Source organism: Lissotriton vulgaris, chromosome 7, assembly GCF_964263255.1.
Source record: "Lissotriton vulgaris chromosome 7, aLisVul1.2, whole genome shotgun sequence".
Taxonomy (NCBI): domain Eukaryota; kingdom Metazoa; phylum Chordata; class Amphibia; order Caudata; family Salamandridae; genus Lissotriton; species Lissotriton vulgaris.
The window spans coordinates 834,957,728-834,971,421 of NC_141695.1; the positions used below are offsets into that span (position 1 = coordinate 834,957,728).

General features: G+C 45.9%; 1 protein-coding gene across 1 annotated transcript in view; it reads right to left on the reverse strand.

Moving 5' to 3' along the window:
- PCYT2 (phosphate cytidylyltransferase 2, ethanolamine) overlaps nucleotides 1–13,408 on the reverse strand; it is a 164,639-nt gene extending 151,231 nt beyond the window's left edge. The window contains exon 1 of the mRNA XM_086931174.1: nucleotides 13,237–13,408. Within this exon, the coding sequence (XP_086787300.1) occupies nucleotides 13,237–13,328 (92 nt within the window). The 5' untranslated portion in view covers nucleotides 13,329–13,408. The remainder of the gene's footprint in view (nucleotides 1–13,236) is intronic.
- Nucleotides 13,409–13,694: the final 286 nt, after the last annotated feature.

Below are 13,694 nucleotides of genomic sequence, written 5' to 3' on the forward strand. Positions count from 1 at the left end.
TCTGAAGTCTAGAAGCAAAAACACTGATCTTTTTCTGGACAACATGTGTAAGAACTCTTAACTTTAGCGCAACTCAGTGATGTGGTTTGCTTTTCATAAATGTTACTTCAAATTGCATGTCTCCACTCCTAATGAGTATTTTCTTTTACCAGTGGTTATGTTTTTGTAGTTTTGTTTTTAGTCGAACGTATGGATATCTATACCATACACTGCAAAAGAGCTGCTTATAGGTGCCCCAAGGTGAGTTCACGGTATTGATAGGTGTTCAGGCCAGACACAATTGAAAGATGTGGAGTTGAAGCTGAAAGCAGTGTGGGTTTCTCAGAGGGCTAAGCACTGTGTCAAATCAAATCAAATATTTCTTTATTCGGTACTTAAAAAGATACCATAAAAGTACATAAAAACAGTTAAAAATACATTAAAAAATAGTTCATCCAATACATTTCATTTCATTTAGTCTAAAGTCTCAATTTGCAGGGCATCATATTCAGCTCATCTCTTTCGAGTTCCTTAGCCTCACTGCCATCTTAATAAAACTCATAATACAAAAAAGGGTATATGCATCATTAGCCTTCTGTAAAAACATTAATGCTACCTTAGCATGTTTAAACCTGGCTTGTTTCAGTAATCCCACCAGGAACTTTCGCCTAGGTAATGAGTAAAAAGGGCACAGCAAAACAAAATGAAGTGTATCCTGCGGAGACCTATTGTCGCAGCCGCAGGTACCCTTCTGCTCGACCGTTAAGGTAAAACGGGGGTGGGGGGGTGGGGGGATCCGCCAACAAGTGGGGCAACAGGTTAAATCTAAAACGGGTCATATAAAATCTGTCCTGTGCATTATGGATCAGTGAGAGATAGGGTTCCCTTCCACTCTCTATTTTCAATAATCTATAAGCCACAACTGTAGATTTACACTCTTCAGTAGCCGCCCTCCTTGCAATTGTCCATTCCCCAAACATTTTCTTGACCGTCGTTTTATTCTGGGCAGTAAGGGCTTCAGGTTCCGTGAGGAGGTTCTTACAGCCAATGGCCTCTAGGGTGCACTTTCATAATTTAGCCAGAGGATAGAGCTCCATTTGTCTCGTTTCAAACAGTCTGTGATAATTTGTCTACGGAGGTCTGCCTCGGGGTTGTACCAGATTTTCACCCAGGCCAAAAGTGGTCCGATATTAATCTGGTCTTCAATGTAGGGTTCTCCCAGTTCCTCGTGTAAAATGTAGGCAGATATACTAGATGGTACTTTCAATATCCTTCTGAAGAATTTGTTTTCCTCTGCCTGGACCGGGTATATGTTAACAAAACCCCAAACTTCCGCCCCGTAAGCTGCCTTAGCACAGCATATCGATCTGCACAAATTCATCACTTGCTCGGGAGACCATCTCCCCAGCCTTCTCCCATACCCCATTATAGCACCAGATGAGGCCACCAATTTTGCACAGTGTTTATCCACTAAAGATCTAAACTTTAGAAGCCCATCAAATAGTACACCTAAATAGGGAAAGGACTACACCAGACTAATTTTATGGGTTCCTATCTTATAAGAACATTTCTTGTCTGGTCTGGCCCCCCCCGAGCAGAACATATGATTTGTCCAGATTTGCTGTCAAATCAAGTAGGGCCATAAAACTCACAAATCCATCGATGAGCCTCTGTTACCCCCGCGGTGTCCGGGCTAATAACACCGCGTCGCCCGCGTAAAGCAGGACGGGAACTGGTCGGGTGCCTACTTGCGGGGAGTCCACTCCAAGTTTGCATAAATCCCTATCTAAATTATTAATATAAAGTGAAAACAAAAAAGGAGCTAAAATGCAGCCCCGCCGCACTCCACTAGTACATGGAAATGGTGAGGCCTTGCTTCCGTCTTGGTAAAATCGGACGGACGCTGTTGTGTTCCAGTACAAAGCCCTTAGGATGTTCACTGAATCCTGGTCAACCCCTAAACCTTTCCTCAGGGCCCATAGCTTCTCTCTATTCACCTGATCGAATGCCGCAGAGAGGTCCATGAACCCCAGGTAGACTGCCTCCTTGCTGGCTATGGTGTACTTAGTGACCAACAAGTAGAGATTCAGGCATTGGTCCGTGGTCGACCTCCCCTCCCTAAACCCATATAGCGTGTCTGTTTTTACCTGGTGGGTATCTGCCCATTCAGTCAGGCGATTTAAAACCACCCTACCCAGGACCTTCGCCGTGACATCAATCAAAGATATCGGGCGATAGCAATTGGGGTCATCTCGATTTCCTTTTTTGAAAATTGGAACTATGGTTGCCGAGGACCAAGAACGCGGCAGACGACCTCCACTGCCGCGTTCAAGACCCTCGTGAGGATGGGTGCCCACAGCTCTATTTTACTGAGGTATAGGTCAGGAGGAATTCCATTCGGGCCAGGCGCCTTATTTTTAGTTAGCCCCAGGATTGCACCTTCCACTTCAGCCAGGGTAATCTCTGGCCGTCCAGCCAGGGTAATCTCTGGTCGTGCAGTCAGTTTTAACCTCTGCCCTTCATCATTGTTTATTTCTCCTGTGTGATTGTTTAAATTTCGGAAACGGGAGTGCCACTGCTCTGGCAAAATGGTGTGGGGCATGAGTCCTGGAGACATGGTTTATTTATAATTTTCCAGAACTCAGTCAGGTCTCTTCTTTCCGCCGCCTCCATTAGATCCGCCCAGGCTTGTATTTGAAGACTGGTTTTACAGGCTTTTAGTGCCTTCTTGTAGGTCAGCCTACATTGAGCTATGTAAATACTATCTCTAGGGGTTATTTTTAGGATAGATTTAAGATCTTTGTGTGCCTTTGAGCATTCTTTATCGAACCATCTAGGTTTGGGGGTCATTGATATCCTAGTCCTAGTGGTCCTTAAGAGTCCGTCAATGAGGTGCGCCATCTTTTCAAATGCAATTACTACGTCGACCCCCTCAATATTGGGGTCGAGGCATGTATTTAGTGCATCTGCCCCTGTAATTATTACATTTTTGTAAAAATTATCCCCATCTATTTTAGACCATCTAAGTCTTCTCCCTTGGTCTGATATCTTCTCTGTCGCTCCTACCCCACATGATGTGTTTTTAATAGTTGCGCCTTTTAGTTCTAGCACCAGGGGGTTATGATCGCTAAATATGCTACTTTCTATGTCCACCCTACTAACCCGGCCTTTGAGTATAGGTGACACCATAATGTAGTCAATGTACGACCGACATCCTCTGCCCTTAAAAGTAGGGTTGAGCTCCTCACCACTGCCCACTTCTATCAGGTCCATTGTATGGACCAAATTGTGGCCTTTCAGCACCTTATCTAACTCCACCCCTTCCATAGAATGCGAGAAGTGTGGCCCTTACTCCACTGTACACTGTGACCAATCCTTATTTAATGGCCTAAGGCTTGCGCAAAGGTGACAGTTAAAATCCCCTACCAGGACTACAGATGGAGCTGCTGCCGATTTTGCCATTGGCGCCATCGTCAGCTGGGCATTTATGCGGGAATACAGTTCTTTTATTGTGTTTCCTTTCCCATTTGCCCCCACCGCATTGTACCAATTAACCAGGATGATATTTAACCTTTTTGAGCGAAAGCCCACTGCCAGCATGTTCTGTGATGCCCAGTTGAGGTTGGACCAGACCCCTTGTATGAGAAGGTCTACATATATGATCAGCCCTCCCATAGCTCTCCCTGGGGCTGACCTATGTGCAGGAACTGAAAAACACTTAAACCCTTCCAGAGAGAAATGGTTACAATAAATCATCCAGGTCTCCTGCAAGCATATTACATGAAACCCGGCGATGTATTGCCTCCATTCCTGATCTTCGTATTTGACAGCAAGTCCTGCTACATTCCAGGATAGTATTTTCAGTCCATCCCGCCCAACTATTCTTCTTGTCCTGTCCCTAGGGGGATGAGTGAGTGTGTTTCCTTCAAGTATAGTAATTTCATTAGGGTCAGCTGCCTTATTTATATTTATTAATTGGGTGCCTAAATCAATGCTATCTGGTCCCGTTGACTCGATCTCCCCTACAGTACATAGTTGGGTACTCTCTGCCATATTTGCCCCCTTGCTTTCCCCTCTCTGCGCTAGCTCATTTTGAGATGTTTTAATCAAAAGGTATCTTAATCTGTCCGTGACTCTTGTCCCTAGCTTGAATATGTCTAGGGTTTGTGTCTATCCCTAGTCAATCTACTCCTTCTAGGGTGGACAGAGGATCGAATCTATTCTGGAGATCAATCCCGCCCCGATTCCTCATGCCTGCATAGTGCAGTCTGCGGTTATGCCCAACTAAATTCCACTCCATAGCTTTCAATCCGCCCATGGCACTCCCCCGATTATAAACCCCTTTTGCATAAAAGAAACTAAGAGGCATAGACCTGATGTTACTAACCTCTGTGGTTGGACCCCAACTTAATATCTGATCCACCACCTGCAGGTTTCTAAAGTTCACCACCACAAAATCCCCGATGTCCTCCTTAGGTCTGGTTCCCACCCAATTCACCCACCGAACCATTATTATTTCCCCCTGTTCCGTGCCCACCAGGGGCCTGCACTTGTTTAACCAGAACATGGTTTTATTTTTGAGTTCGCCATAAGTTTCCACCTGTTCTGGCCTCAGCACTGGAACTCTTGTAAGGATAATTACATAGGGTGCTGCGTCAGGAGGTAAATTGAGGGTTACTGGCGTGTTAGAATGCCCATTGGTGACGGTATTCTCTGGTGGGCTCTGGATTACGGGGGGGGGTCGTGGCTTGTCTGTGAACCATTGCTCGATGTATGCCCTTTGATGCTCCCTGGGGTGCATCTCTACTGGCAGCGGGCAAAGTCGGGGGAACCGATATCGGGCCTTCTGGTTGTGTGTTCAGGGAGGTCAGGGGTTGTTGAATGGTGTTGCCTTGGGCATTTCCGGGTATTTTCATAGGTGGTATTGTGGTACTGTGTCATATTGGTAGCCACGCTACCTGTTCATTCAATCCTTGCCCTCTCTATGCACAGAGCAATGGTCACATATATGCCAAATGTAATTACGATGCTATGGGAAAATGATCAAGGAGGTACACAGCTGTTGAAAATTTACAGCACCGAAGGTAAAGAAAATACATTCATGGATAGATAGTGAAGTGGAGGAATTGAAAAGAAGTACATAAAGGAGAGAGTGAAAGGACAGCAATGCCGAGTAAGGAGATGGTGTGTGAAAAAAGCAAATGGCTGGACTTTTAGCAAGAGAAGGTGGGAAGAAAAAGGACCTATCTGCCTAACGCAGAGGGAGAGATCGCAGAGGAGAGTGATGTCAAAGGGAGAATGTGAAATGTTGCTTATTTTTCTGATTCTGACTAAGACTCAGTGTGAACAAGCATTACCAAAGTCAATACGTCGAACATGTTTTAGGTATATGTGTTAACTGATGTGCAATCGGTTTGGGTGCACATACAGAACACAGAAAGAGGCACCCAAATACAAAGCAGACGGCACGCTACTGGAGATACTCAAGCCCCGGGATCTAAACCCTACGGCCTACTTTAACCCCTTAAGTGCTGCGTCGGTGTGTTGGCCGACGGCAGCACTACCTCCCCAGTGCTGCACACGACCATTGGACGTCCATTCAGCACTAGTTCCAATGGACAGCGCAGCACTGGGGAGGGATGTTTACTAGCATCTATGAGGTTAAGTGCTACTAGCTGCTGCTGGCATTTTCCTCTGTGGAGTCTAGGAAAAGAGGGTGGGGGTGAGGGGAGTCAGGTGAGGGTTAGAATACGTGATAGGATAATACAGCACGGAACTTCTGGAATCCAGGGACCAGTGACCTATACAGAGCTGGGGAACAGGAGAATGGGACAGACCATATAATTAAATCCTTAGATCTCAAGTGTCTCGAGAACCACAGCAACCGCCCTGAGATATGCGTGTAGGAGGGGAGGACGTAGTAGGGCTCCATTAGTGAACTTAGAACCATTGCTATTGTATTTGCTATACCAGATGTGTGGGCTGCAGTTAAACATGTATCTGTTCTCTACTACAGCGTAGTTTGCAGTGCTACTGCCCGTGTGCTACAACAATCTAGAGAAGTTACTGCCGTTGCTACCCCAAAAAGCTACTTTGTCCTGGGACTGCTGAAGCTTAAGTAAATATTTTCACTCAAACTGAAAAACAATTGACTTTGGCAGTGCTTGCTAAAACTGCTGCAGTCACTCCGGAAAGTGTAGGGCAAGCAAAAAGAGACAGAAATACTACCCTGCTGGAAAACAACTAAGGAACAGTGCAAGACCACCAATGGATGAAGGTGTACAATAAGAACTAGATCTCTGCATAGATGCCGCCCCTAACGATGTATGCTATAAGCCACTGCTTTTTCAGCAACCCTTTTAAAATTCCATTCTTCCTCTTTCCAATGGGGTGGTGCAGGTCTTGCAAATGCATGCAATCTCACAGTGAAACCAGCTTTGGCACAGCCAATAGGTCTTGCTTTGATGTTCCAAAGTATGTAAACACAGGAATTCATATTTCCTGTTAACATTTGTGCATGAAACTTATGTAATCACAAGAAAGCCATACCTAATGGCTTTACCAATGCTGGACAAAAAAAAGTGCAGAGTGCTTTAATATCAACATTCTATTTTACCAGGAATGCTAAAAATTCTTGCACTAGCCTGCATGCCTCCCCTGTATAAGAATGTACCTCTTAGAGATGTTGTCTTAATCAAGAGTTGTGTTTAGAACACACTTTTGCATGATACAAAGTTACTCTTCCTGTCAACTTAAGTAACTAAGGTTAACAAAGAGTTTAGTTTAATGAAACCTCCAGTGGTCTCAGCAAGGGCACAGTTAGGGGGGCACCATATGAGTGTTGTATAGTGATATTAGAAATCAGTAGGCTGCGCCTATCGCTATGGGGCTTCCTTGAATGGTCTAGGCTAAAGGGAAGACTAGATCTCTGCATAGATACCGCCTCTAACGATGTATCCAATAAGCCACTACTTTCTCAGCAACCCTTTTAAAATTCCATACTTCCGCTTACCATTTGGGTAGGGCAGGTCTTGCAAATGCATGCAATCTCACAGGGAAACCAGCATTGGCACAGCCAATAGGTCTTGCTTTGATGTTCCTAAGTATTTGAACAAAGGCATTCATATTTCCTGTTAACATTTGTGCATGCAGCTTGTGTAATCACAAGAAAGCCATACCTAATGGCTTTACCAATGCTGGACAAAAAAAGCGCAAAGAGTGCTTAAACATCAAAATGCTATTTTACTAGGAATGCTAAAAATTCTTGCACTAGCCTGCATGCCTCCCCTGTATAAGAATGTACTTCTTAGAGTTTTTGTCCTAATGAAGAGTTGTGTTTAGATCGCCCCGGTTTGGGACCGTACGCAAGAGGATATCAAGGTGTGGGCCAGGATGCCGCTTTCCATTCAGGGTAGATCTGCCATCTTTAAGATGGTCGCGCTCCCACGTCTTCTGTATCAATTGCAGAACCACCCGGCGTTGGTCCCGCACACTTGGTTTCGACGCCTGAACGCGGCCTTGAGCAGTTTCTTGTGGGAAGGCGGCGCGGCACGAGTTGCGCTGCGGACTTGCTTCCGCTCCACCTATACCGGGGGTCTTGCCACATCTGACTTACTGTCATATTATCAAGCATCACACCTTCTTGTACTCAACGACTGGTGTTACGCGGACAGGGGGGGATCCTGCATACGCGGTGGAGCGCTACCTTATTGGCTCCGCCTCCCTGCATACGCTGTTGTACTCGGCGCCCCTCCGGGGATCGCTGCCGTCCATCACGCGCGTGGTTTTCCAGATCTGGCGGCAGGCCCTGCGCAGGGTGGGTTGGTGGAATGTCCTGACCCTGGAGACTCCATTGTGGCAGAATGGTAGACTGCCTCAACTGGCAGCCCTGGTGGGCTTTCGGCAATGGGACACAATAGGTATTTCTACACTGGGAGACGTTATGTGTGGGGGGGCGCTCAAATCTTTTGCTATGCTGCGGGAGGAGTTTGACATGCCACATACCCAATTCTACAAGTACCTCCAGTTCCGGCATGCCCTTGCCTCATATACCCGAGACGTGGAAGATTTGCTGGAGTTCAGTCCCATTGAGGCCAAGGTCTTTATGGGGGAATTACCGGACAAAAAGATCTCCTGCATCTACCAAACTCTGGTGCACCATAGCGCTTCGGACCTTGCCCACCTTAGGACCCAATGGGAGCGGGGTGTTGGGGAGCTTGACGAGGAAGATTGGGTGGAAGCCCTGGAGGGGCCCAAGGGAGCGTCCGTCTCCACGCGCTTGCGACTGATACAGTTCAGGTACCTCCACCGTACATATTACACTAGACAGCGCTTGTAGAGGGCGGGTTTGATTGCATCCCCGACATGTCTTAGATGCGACTCTGAGGTGGGTACGCTGCTGCATACAGTGTGGGGCTGTGGGGCTCTTCAGAGGTTTTGGGACAGAGTGTTCCGGTGTTTGAGTGAGGTGCTGGCCTGGGAGTTGCAGAGGGACCCCAAACTGGCTCTCCTTCATGTTCTAGCTGGTGTTGGGGGCAATAGGTACAAGCGTCATTTACTACTTTTGGGTCTGACTTTGGCCAAGAGGGACATAGCGAGATCCTGGAAGGCACCTCGGGCTCCCAGCTTCACAGCTTGGCAGAATGGGATGGATTATTGTATGGGTCTGGAGCAACCTGTCTATGTCGCACGGGGTGCCCCCTCAAGCACTATAAAATTTGGAAGAGGTGGGCTGACTATCGGGGCCTGGACTTGGACCCACCCGTGGAGGAGGAGGCCCTACAGTATGTCTGATGGCCTTACAGCCTTTGTACTGGCAAACAATATGCAGCGCTTGGCACGACACGGACGGAGTAGGCAGCAGCAGGTATGAGAGGGGGGTGGGGAGTTGAGGGTGGGCGGGCAGGGGCGGAGGGGTTTCTTGTACAATTGGACATTTCCTTGTTTACATTCTTCTCCTGATTTATCGCCTATGAAAATGTTTGCATGCTGTGTTATTGATCATTTGCCCTAGTGATTGTCTCTGGTGCTCAGAGAATTACGTGCTATATTTCTGTCATGCAACTAATAAAATCTGTTTTTTTTAAAAAAAGAGTTGTGTTTAGAACACACTTTTGCATAATACAAAGTGACTCTTCCGGTCACCTTAAGTAAGTATGGTTAACAAAGAGTTTAGTGTAATTAAACCTCCAGTGGTCTCAGTAGGGGCACAGTTAGGGGGCCACCATAAGAGTGTTGTATAGTGATATTAGAAATCAGGAGGCTGCACCTATCGCTATGGGGCTTCCTTGATTGGTCTAGGCCAAAGGGAAGACTCCAGTGCTGCGGTTTGCCAATTCCCCAGGAGTGGGGTCTTGTGTGGGTATGCAGGGGTGGGGCTAGGGGTAACTCATAGTTAAGTGAAGTCCTTACCCCAGGCCAATGATACCAAGCTACCGGGGTCAGCAGAAATCCTGTGTATTAATATCCTGCTCTGTCTGCCTATTCATTAGTACAGAGGAAGGAGAACTCCAGTATGCCTGATTACTTTTTAAAAGAACGTATACAATTTTAAGAAGCCTTGAAAAAACTGGAGTGCGACAAATTATTTATTACATTGTTGCATTTGGGAGAGCCATCGAATGCGGGGAGACTTGTGGCAGAGGAAAGGTGCTGCAAAAACCTCAAATCACATCCTTTTTATGTTCTGGCCTCAAATTATGGATCTGCAAATTAAGGTATATGGATTATAACCATTAACGAGCTCTACATTTTAACAGGCAGGCTGGGCATTTTAGCTGAGCACACAACTGACGCAAGACCTGGTGGTGTTGGAGCGTCCAAGTGTTCCTTACCTGATATGCTTCTGCCTCAGGACCAAGGTCTCCTGCTTGCTTACGGTCTCGCTCATGGTGGCCCTTGTGCTGCTGGGGGTGAGGGGATTAGGGGCAGTGGTGAAGATCACTTTCCTATGGACTCTTCCCGAACTAAAATGGGACCAGAGAGAGACAGATTGGGAGATAGTGTGGGAGCCAAGCTGTTGTGGCATGGCCACAGCAGCTGGGCCCACAGAGGGATGGGCTGTCTTAGGTTCATAGTGTTACTTTTTGTTGCCACCTTGTTCACTATTACCTTTAAGATGGCCAACTATAGAAGAAAATGGGTAGCAGCTCTCACCAGCAGATGGGCATAAAATGTGCGATGCCTGGAAACCCCAATGCACTGTTTACAAGTGCTGTGTATCCCAGCATTGTTGAGCCTGCATTGTATGGTGCACCATCGTTTTGTACATAGTTGAAGTGTGTTGTATATACACACAAGATCCCTCAAAGTAATGAAGCTGATTTGTCAACACAGCCTCTTTGTCAGGAAAAAAACCTAGATCACAGGGACTGTCACGAACAGACTTTAATATCAAACGTCTACACCACTAAATACCTCAAGTCCTGTTAATACCCCCTAGTTCCCAAATACCAATGCCTGCTGTATACCCTACCTTCATCTATTCAAACAATATATTGTATAAAAGGTGTCAACTTTGATCTGTAGTTGCAAATAAAAATTAGCATGAGAGTGTTCGTCTTGCCCCCATGATCACACTAACTCTCAGGGTAAGGGAAGTGTGTCAACAGTTCTCAAGCCTGTTAATATCCATCCAAGTGTCATTCCCTTTAAAAAGGACATCCTGCAATGTGCCTGCAATCAGAAAGTTCAGGCTAATGCAAAACTCTGCAATGACTCTCTAGCATGCATGCTAACACCCATACAATGCAGCTAGCTAGCGGACCGATTATCACACTAGATTGCCACTACACATACATCGGCCAATTAGATAACATTCTCTGAAATGTACCCAGCTGCCTGCCAAATAACATCTTCACACCATTTGAGCACCGTGACACTCCACATAATATCTATTGTCTGTTACTGGTCATACTGCCAACAAGCAAAAGCACATATTTATCGTGCTGCCTTCAAAATAGATTTTTTTTATTCTTAGGATCTGGCATCCAAAAACAGAAAGCCACAAATATTTTCTTCCATTTATCCATAAGCTAGTTCTATGGGAAATGGTTAAGATGGTGCTAAACTATGAGCTTTGTAGACTGTCCCTATGCATTCTCTCGTGCGGTTCCTCAAGAATCCCTCTATAACGGTTCTCAGCATGTAATGGAGACACATTGAATGTGCTCTGGGTATTAATGTGCACCTTTAAAAATTTGATTTCAGGAAGACCATTTTCACACCATCGGTTATCAAATGCAGCTACTAGGTCTATGAAGAAAACTATTTCACTAACCCTATTTTTTCAATAGTTTAAAATGTATTTATGGTATTGTACACACATATGAACATTAGTATATCTCACACTGTCAGCATTTCTAAACACTGAGGCCAAGGAAATTTCTGTGTTATGGTTTGCAAATCAAATAAAGGCAATGTACACATTAAACAGAAAAAACACAATTCTTTCAATAAGGGCCTAGATAGGGTATGTAAAATGCATGTAAATTAGTGTAGCCTAGGGCATCCAATACTTATCTTAACCATCCAACTATTTTGGGAAGTCTAAACTTGATGGTGGAAAAGGGAGGGGCAGTCTAAACTTAATAGTGGAAAAGGGAGGGAAAGTGCTGGCACTGGTAAATAGCAATACATTCCTCAGAAATGCCCTCATCCTATCTGTGCTTTTGCCAGAGAAAAACAAGCACTGTTAATTATGTACTTATCTAAGACTTTTTAACAACATTATAAATCCATGTTTCTCACAGAAAGGTCATGCTCTATCTCACTGTAAGCTTGATACATTATACATGTTAGTGAGCCTTCCATATGCAGCCATACTGCTGCTGGCTCAGTCACCTGGATAAACAATTAAAATCGCAGCTGCGTGGAGGGAAAGTGCAATTTCTATGTAAGAACACATCAGCACAATGAAAACATGTATTCCTGTCCACCAACATGCGGGATGAGCCAAAATCCCACTCTGCAGTACTCCTGAAAGTTTTTGTTAGGTTGATTACCCAAGGCCAGCCTTAAAAATATGTAAACAAGGTCCTCCTGAGAATCCGGAGTTAGACGCCAGTAAATTGCACAACCAAGATATGATGTGCATAGCACTCGGCTCAAGAAGCTTGGCTGTTCTACGCTAGCTTTGTTGTTGAACATGCCTGCTGATGAGATCTAGTTTCTGCCAGAATGTTAAGCAATAACTGGTTCCCTGAAGCCCTGCCTTGGGCTGAGTGCCAGTGGGTGAGGCAACCGAGGCCACCTCAGCACGGTTCATCCTCTCTGTGCAAGTTGTAGATTGTAGAACAGTCAGACTCTCTGCAGGCGCTCTATAAGGGGAAGGATGCTATGTCCTTTTACTCCATGTGTTCCGGTCCCTTTTTCCTCTAAATGTGGCATTTATCGCCTTCACATTTTAGTTCTAAATATAATACTTTAAGTATCAGAATTCAAAGAACAGAGAGACTGATTATCTAGTTACGTATCAGGCGGTTCTACTTAAAATTCCTAAAACAAGACAGCCAGTGGGAAGGAGCCAAAGAGGGCTAGAAGGGCAAGGAGGAATAAAAGAGGCAGACTGAAATTCTGGCAGCAAGGGGAAGAAAGTAATGGAGAGGAGATTGCACTGTTGAAAAGAGAAAAACAGACAATAAAGAACTGACATGGAGCAGAATAAAAGTACTTAAGGCCAGTGACAGTGCGGTCTCAAACTAAAAGTGAGAAGCATACACAACGCATTTTGTCTGTATTCTGGCAGTTGTATGTAGTTTTTACTGGCTGATCCAGGCCACCGCCCACGAGATGTAATTTTCTGCAACGACGGTGTCCTGTCAAAGGTCACGTGGAGCCATTTCCTGTGCTATCATCATTATGCCCGTTATGATTTTTTTTTAAACCGAATCAATCGAACCTCTTTTTAGTATCAAACGTCGACAAGTATTTATGTGTTTACAGGTAGTTGGTTTTTTGTGGGGTGGGCGGCATTTCCTCTTAGAGGCGCAACTCGCCGTATCGCCAAGGCCACTTATAATAAAGAGTGAGAAGGACATTAGACTATGAGAAAGACTCTTTCTTTGGGTGCAATACTGTCAACCTACAAGCAGTATCTTCTACAAGGTAGACACCTTCGTTCATGGGGCAGTCCACCCGAAATCAAAAGGCACGTTATTCTCAGGACTGTGCCACTGGCCTGAAAGGTGTGCCCAGCCTAGGATCTGCCTCCACGGTGCTGGGTTTCCAGCCTAACTCCCCGCCCCCGTCCTCACTCACCAGCCATCGCACCAAACGCGAATGTCGCTCCCCTTGGCTTTGCCACTTGGGGGCTCTGCCCCAGGAGGGTCACCGTGTCCGTTCCTTATCATGCTTCGCTTCGACTACCACTGACAGCCAGGCATGCTCCGCCTCCGCCGCGACGTGCCTCTGACAGTAGACCGCGCCCCTCACTCCACGGAAGTGACGTTGCCACAAGCACTGAAGGCTCGTCAGGGGCGAGGAAGCTCCCGCAGATAGGAAAGGAAGTCACCGGGCCATCTTGGGTGGGGCGTTCCTGAGTTGCCCTCGATTTTATATTTTCATGAAACGCGGATCGTCCTTTCTTGTGCCCCTACCCTTAATTACATTTACCCCTTCATTGAACATTTGCCGATGATGTTGTTGACAGGAGTCGACCCGCCTACCCCAAACCGAATACAACGGGACTTTGGTTTTCTATGTTAAAACTGCGACAG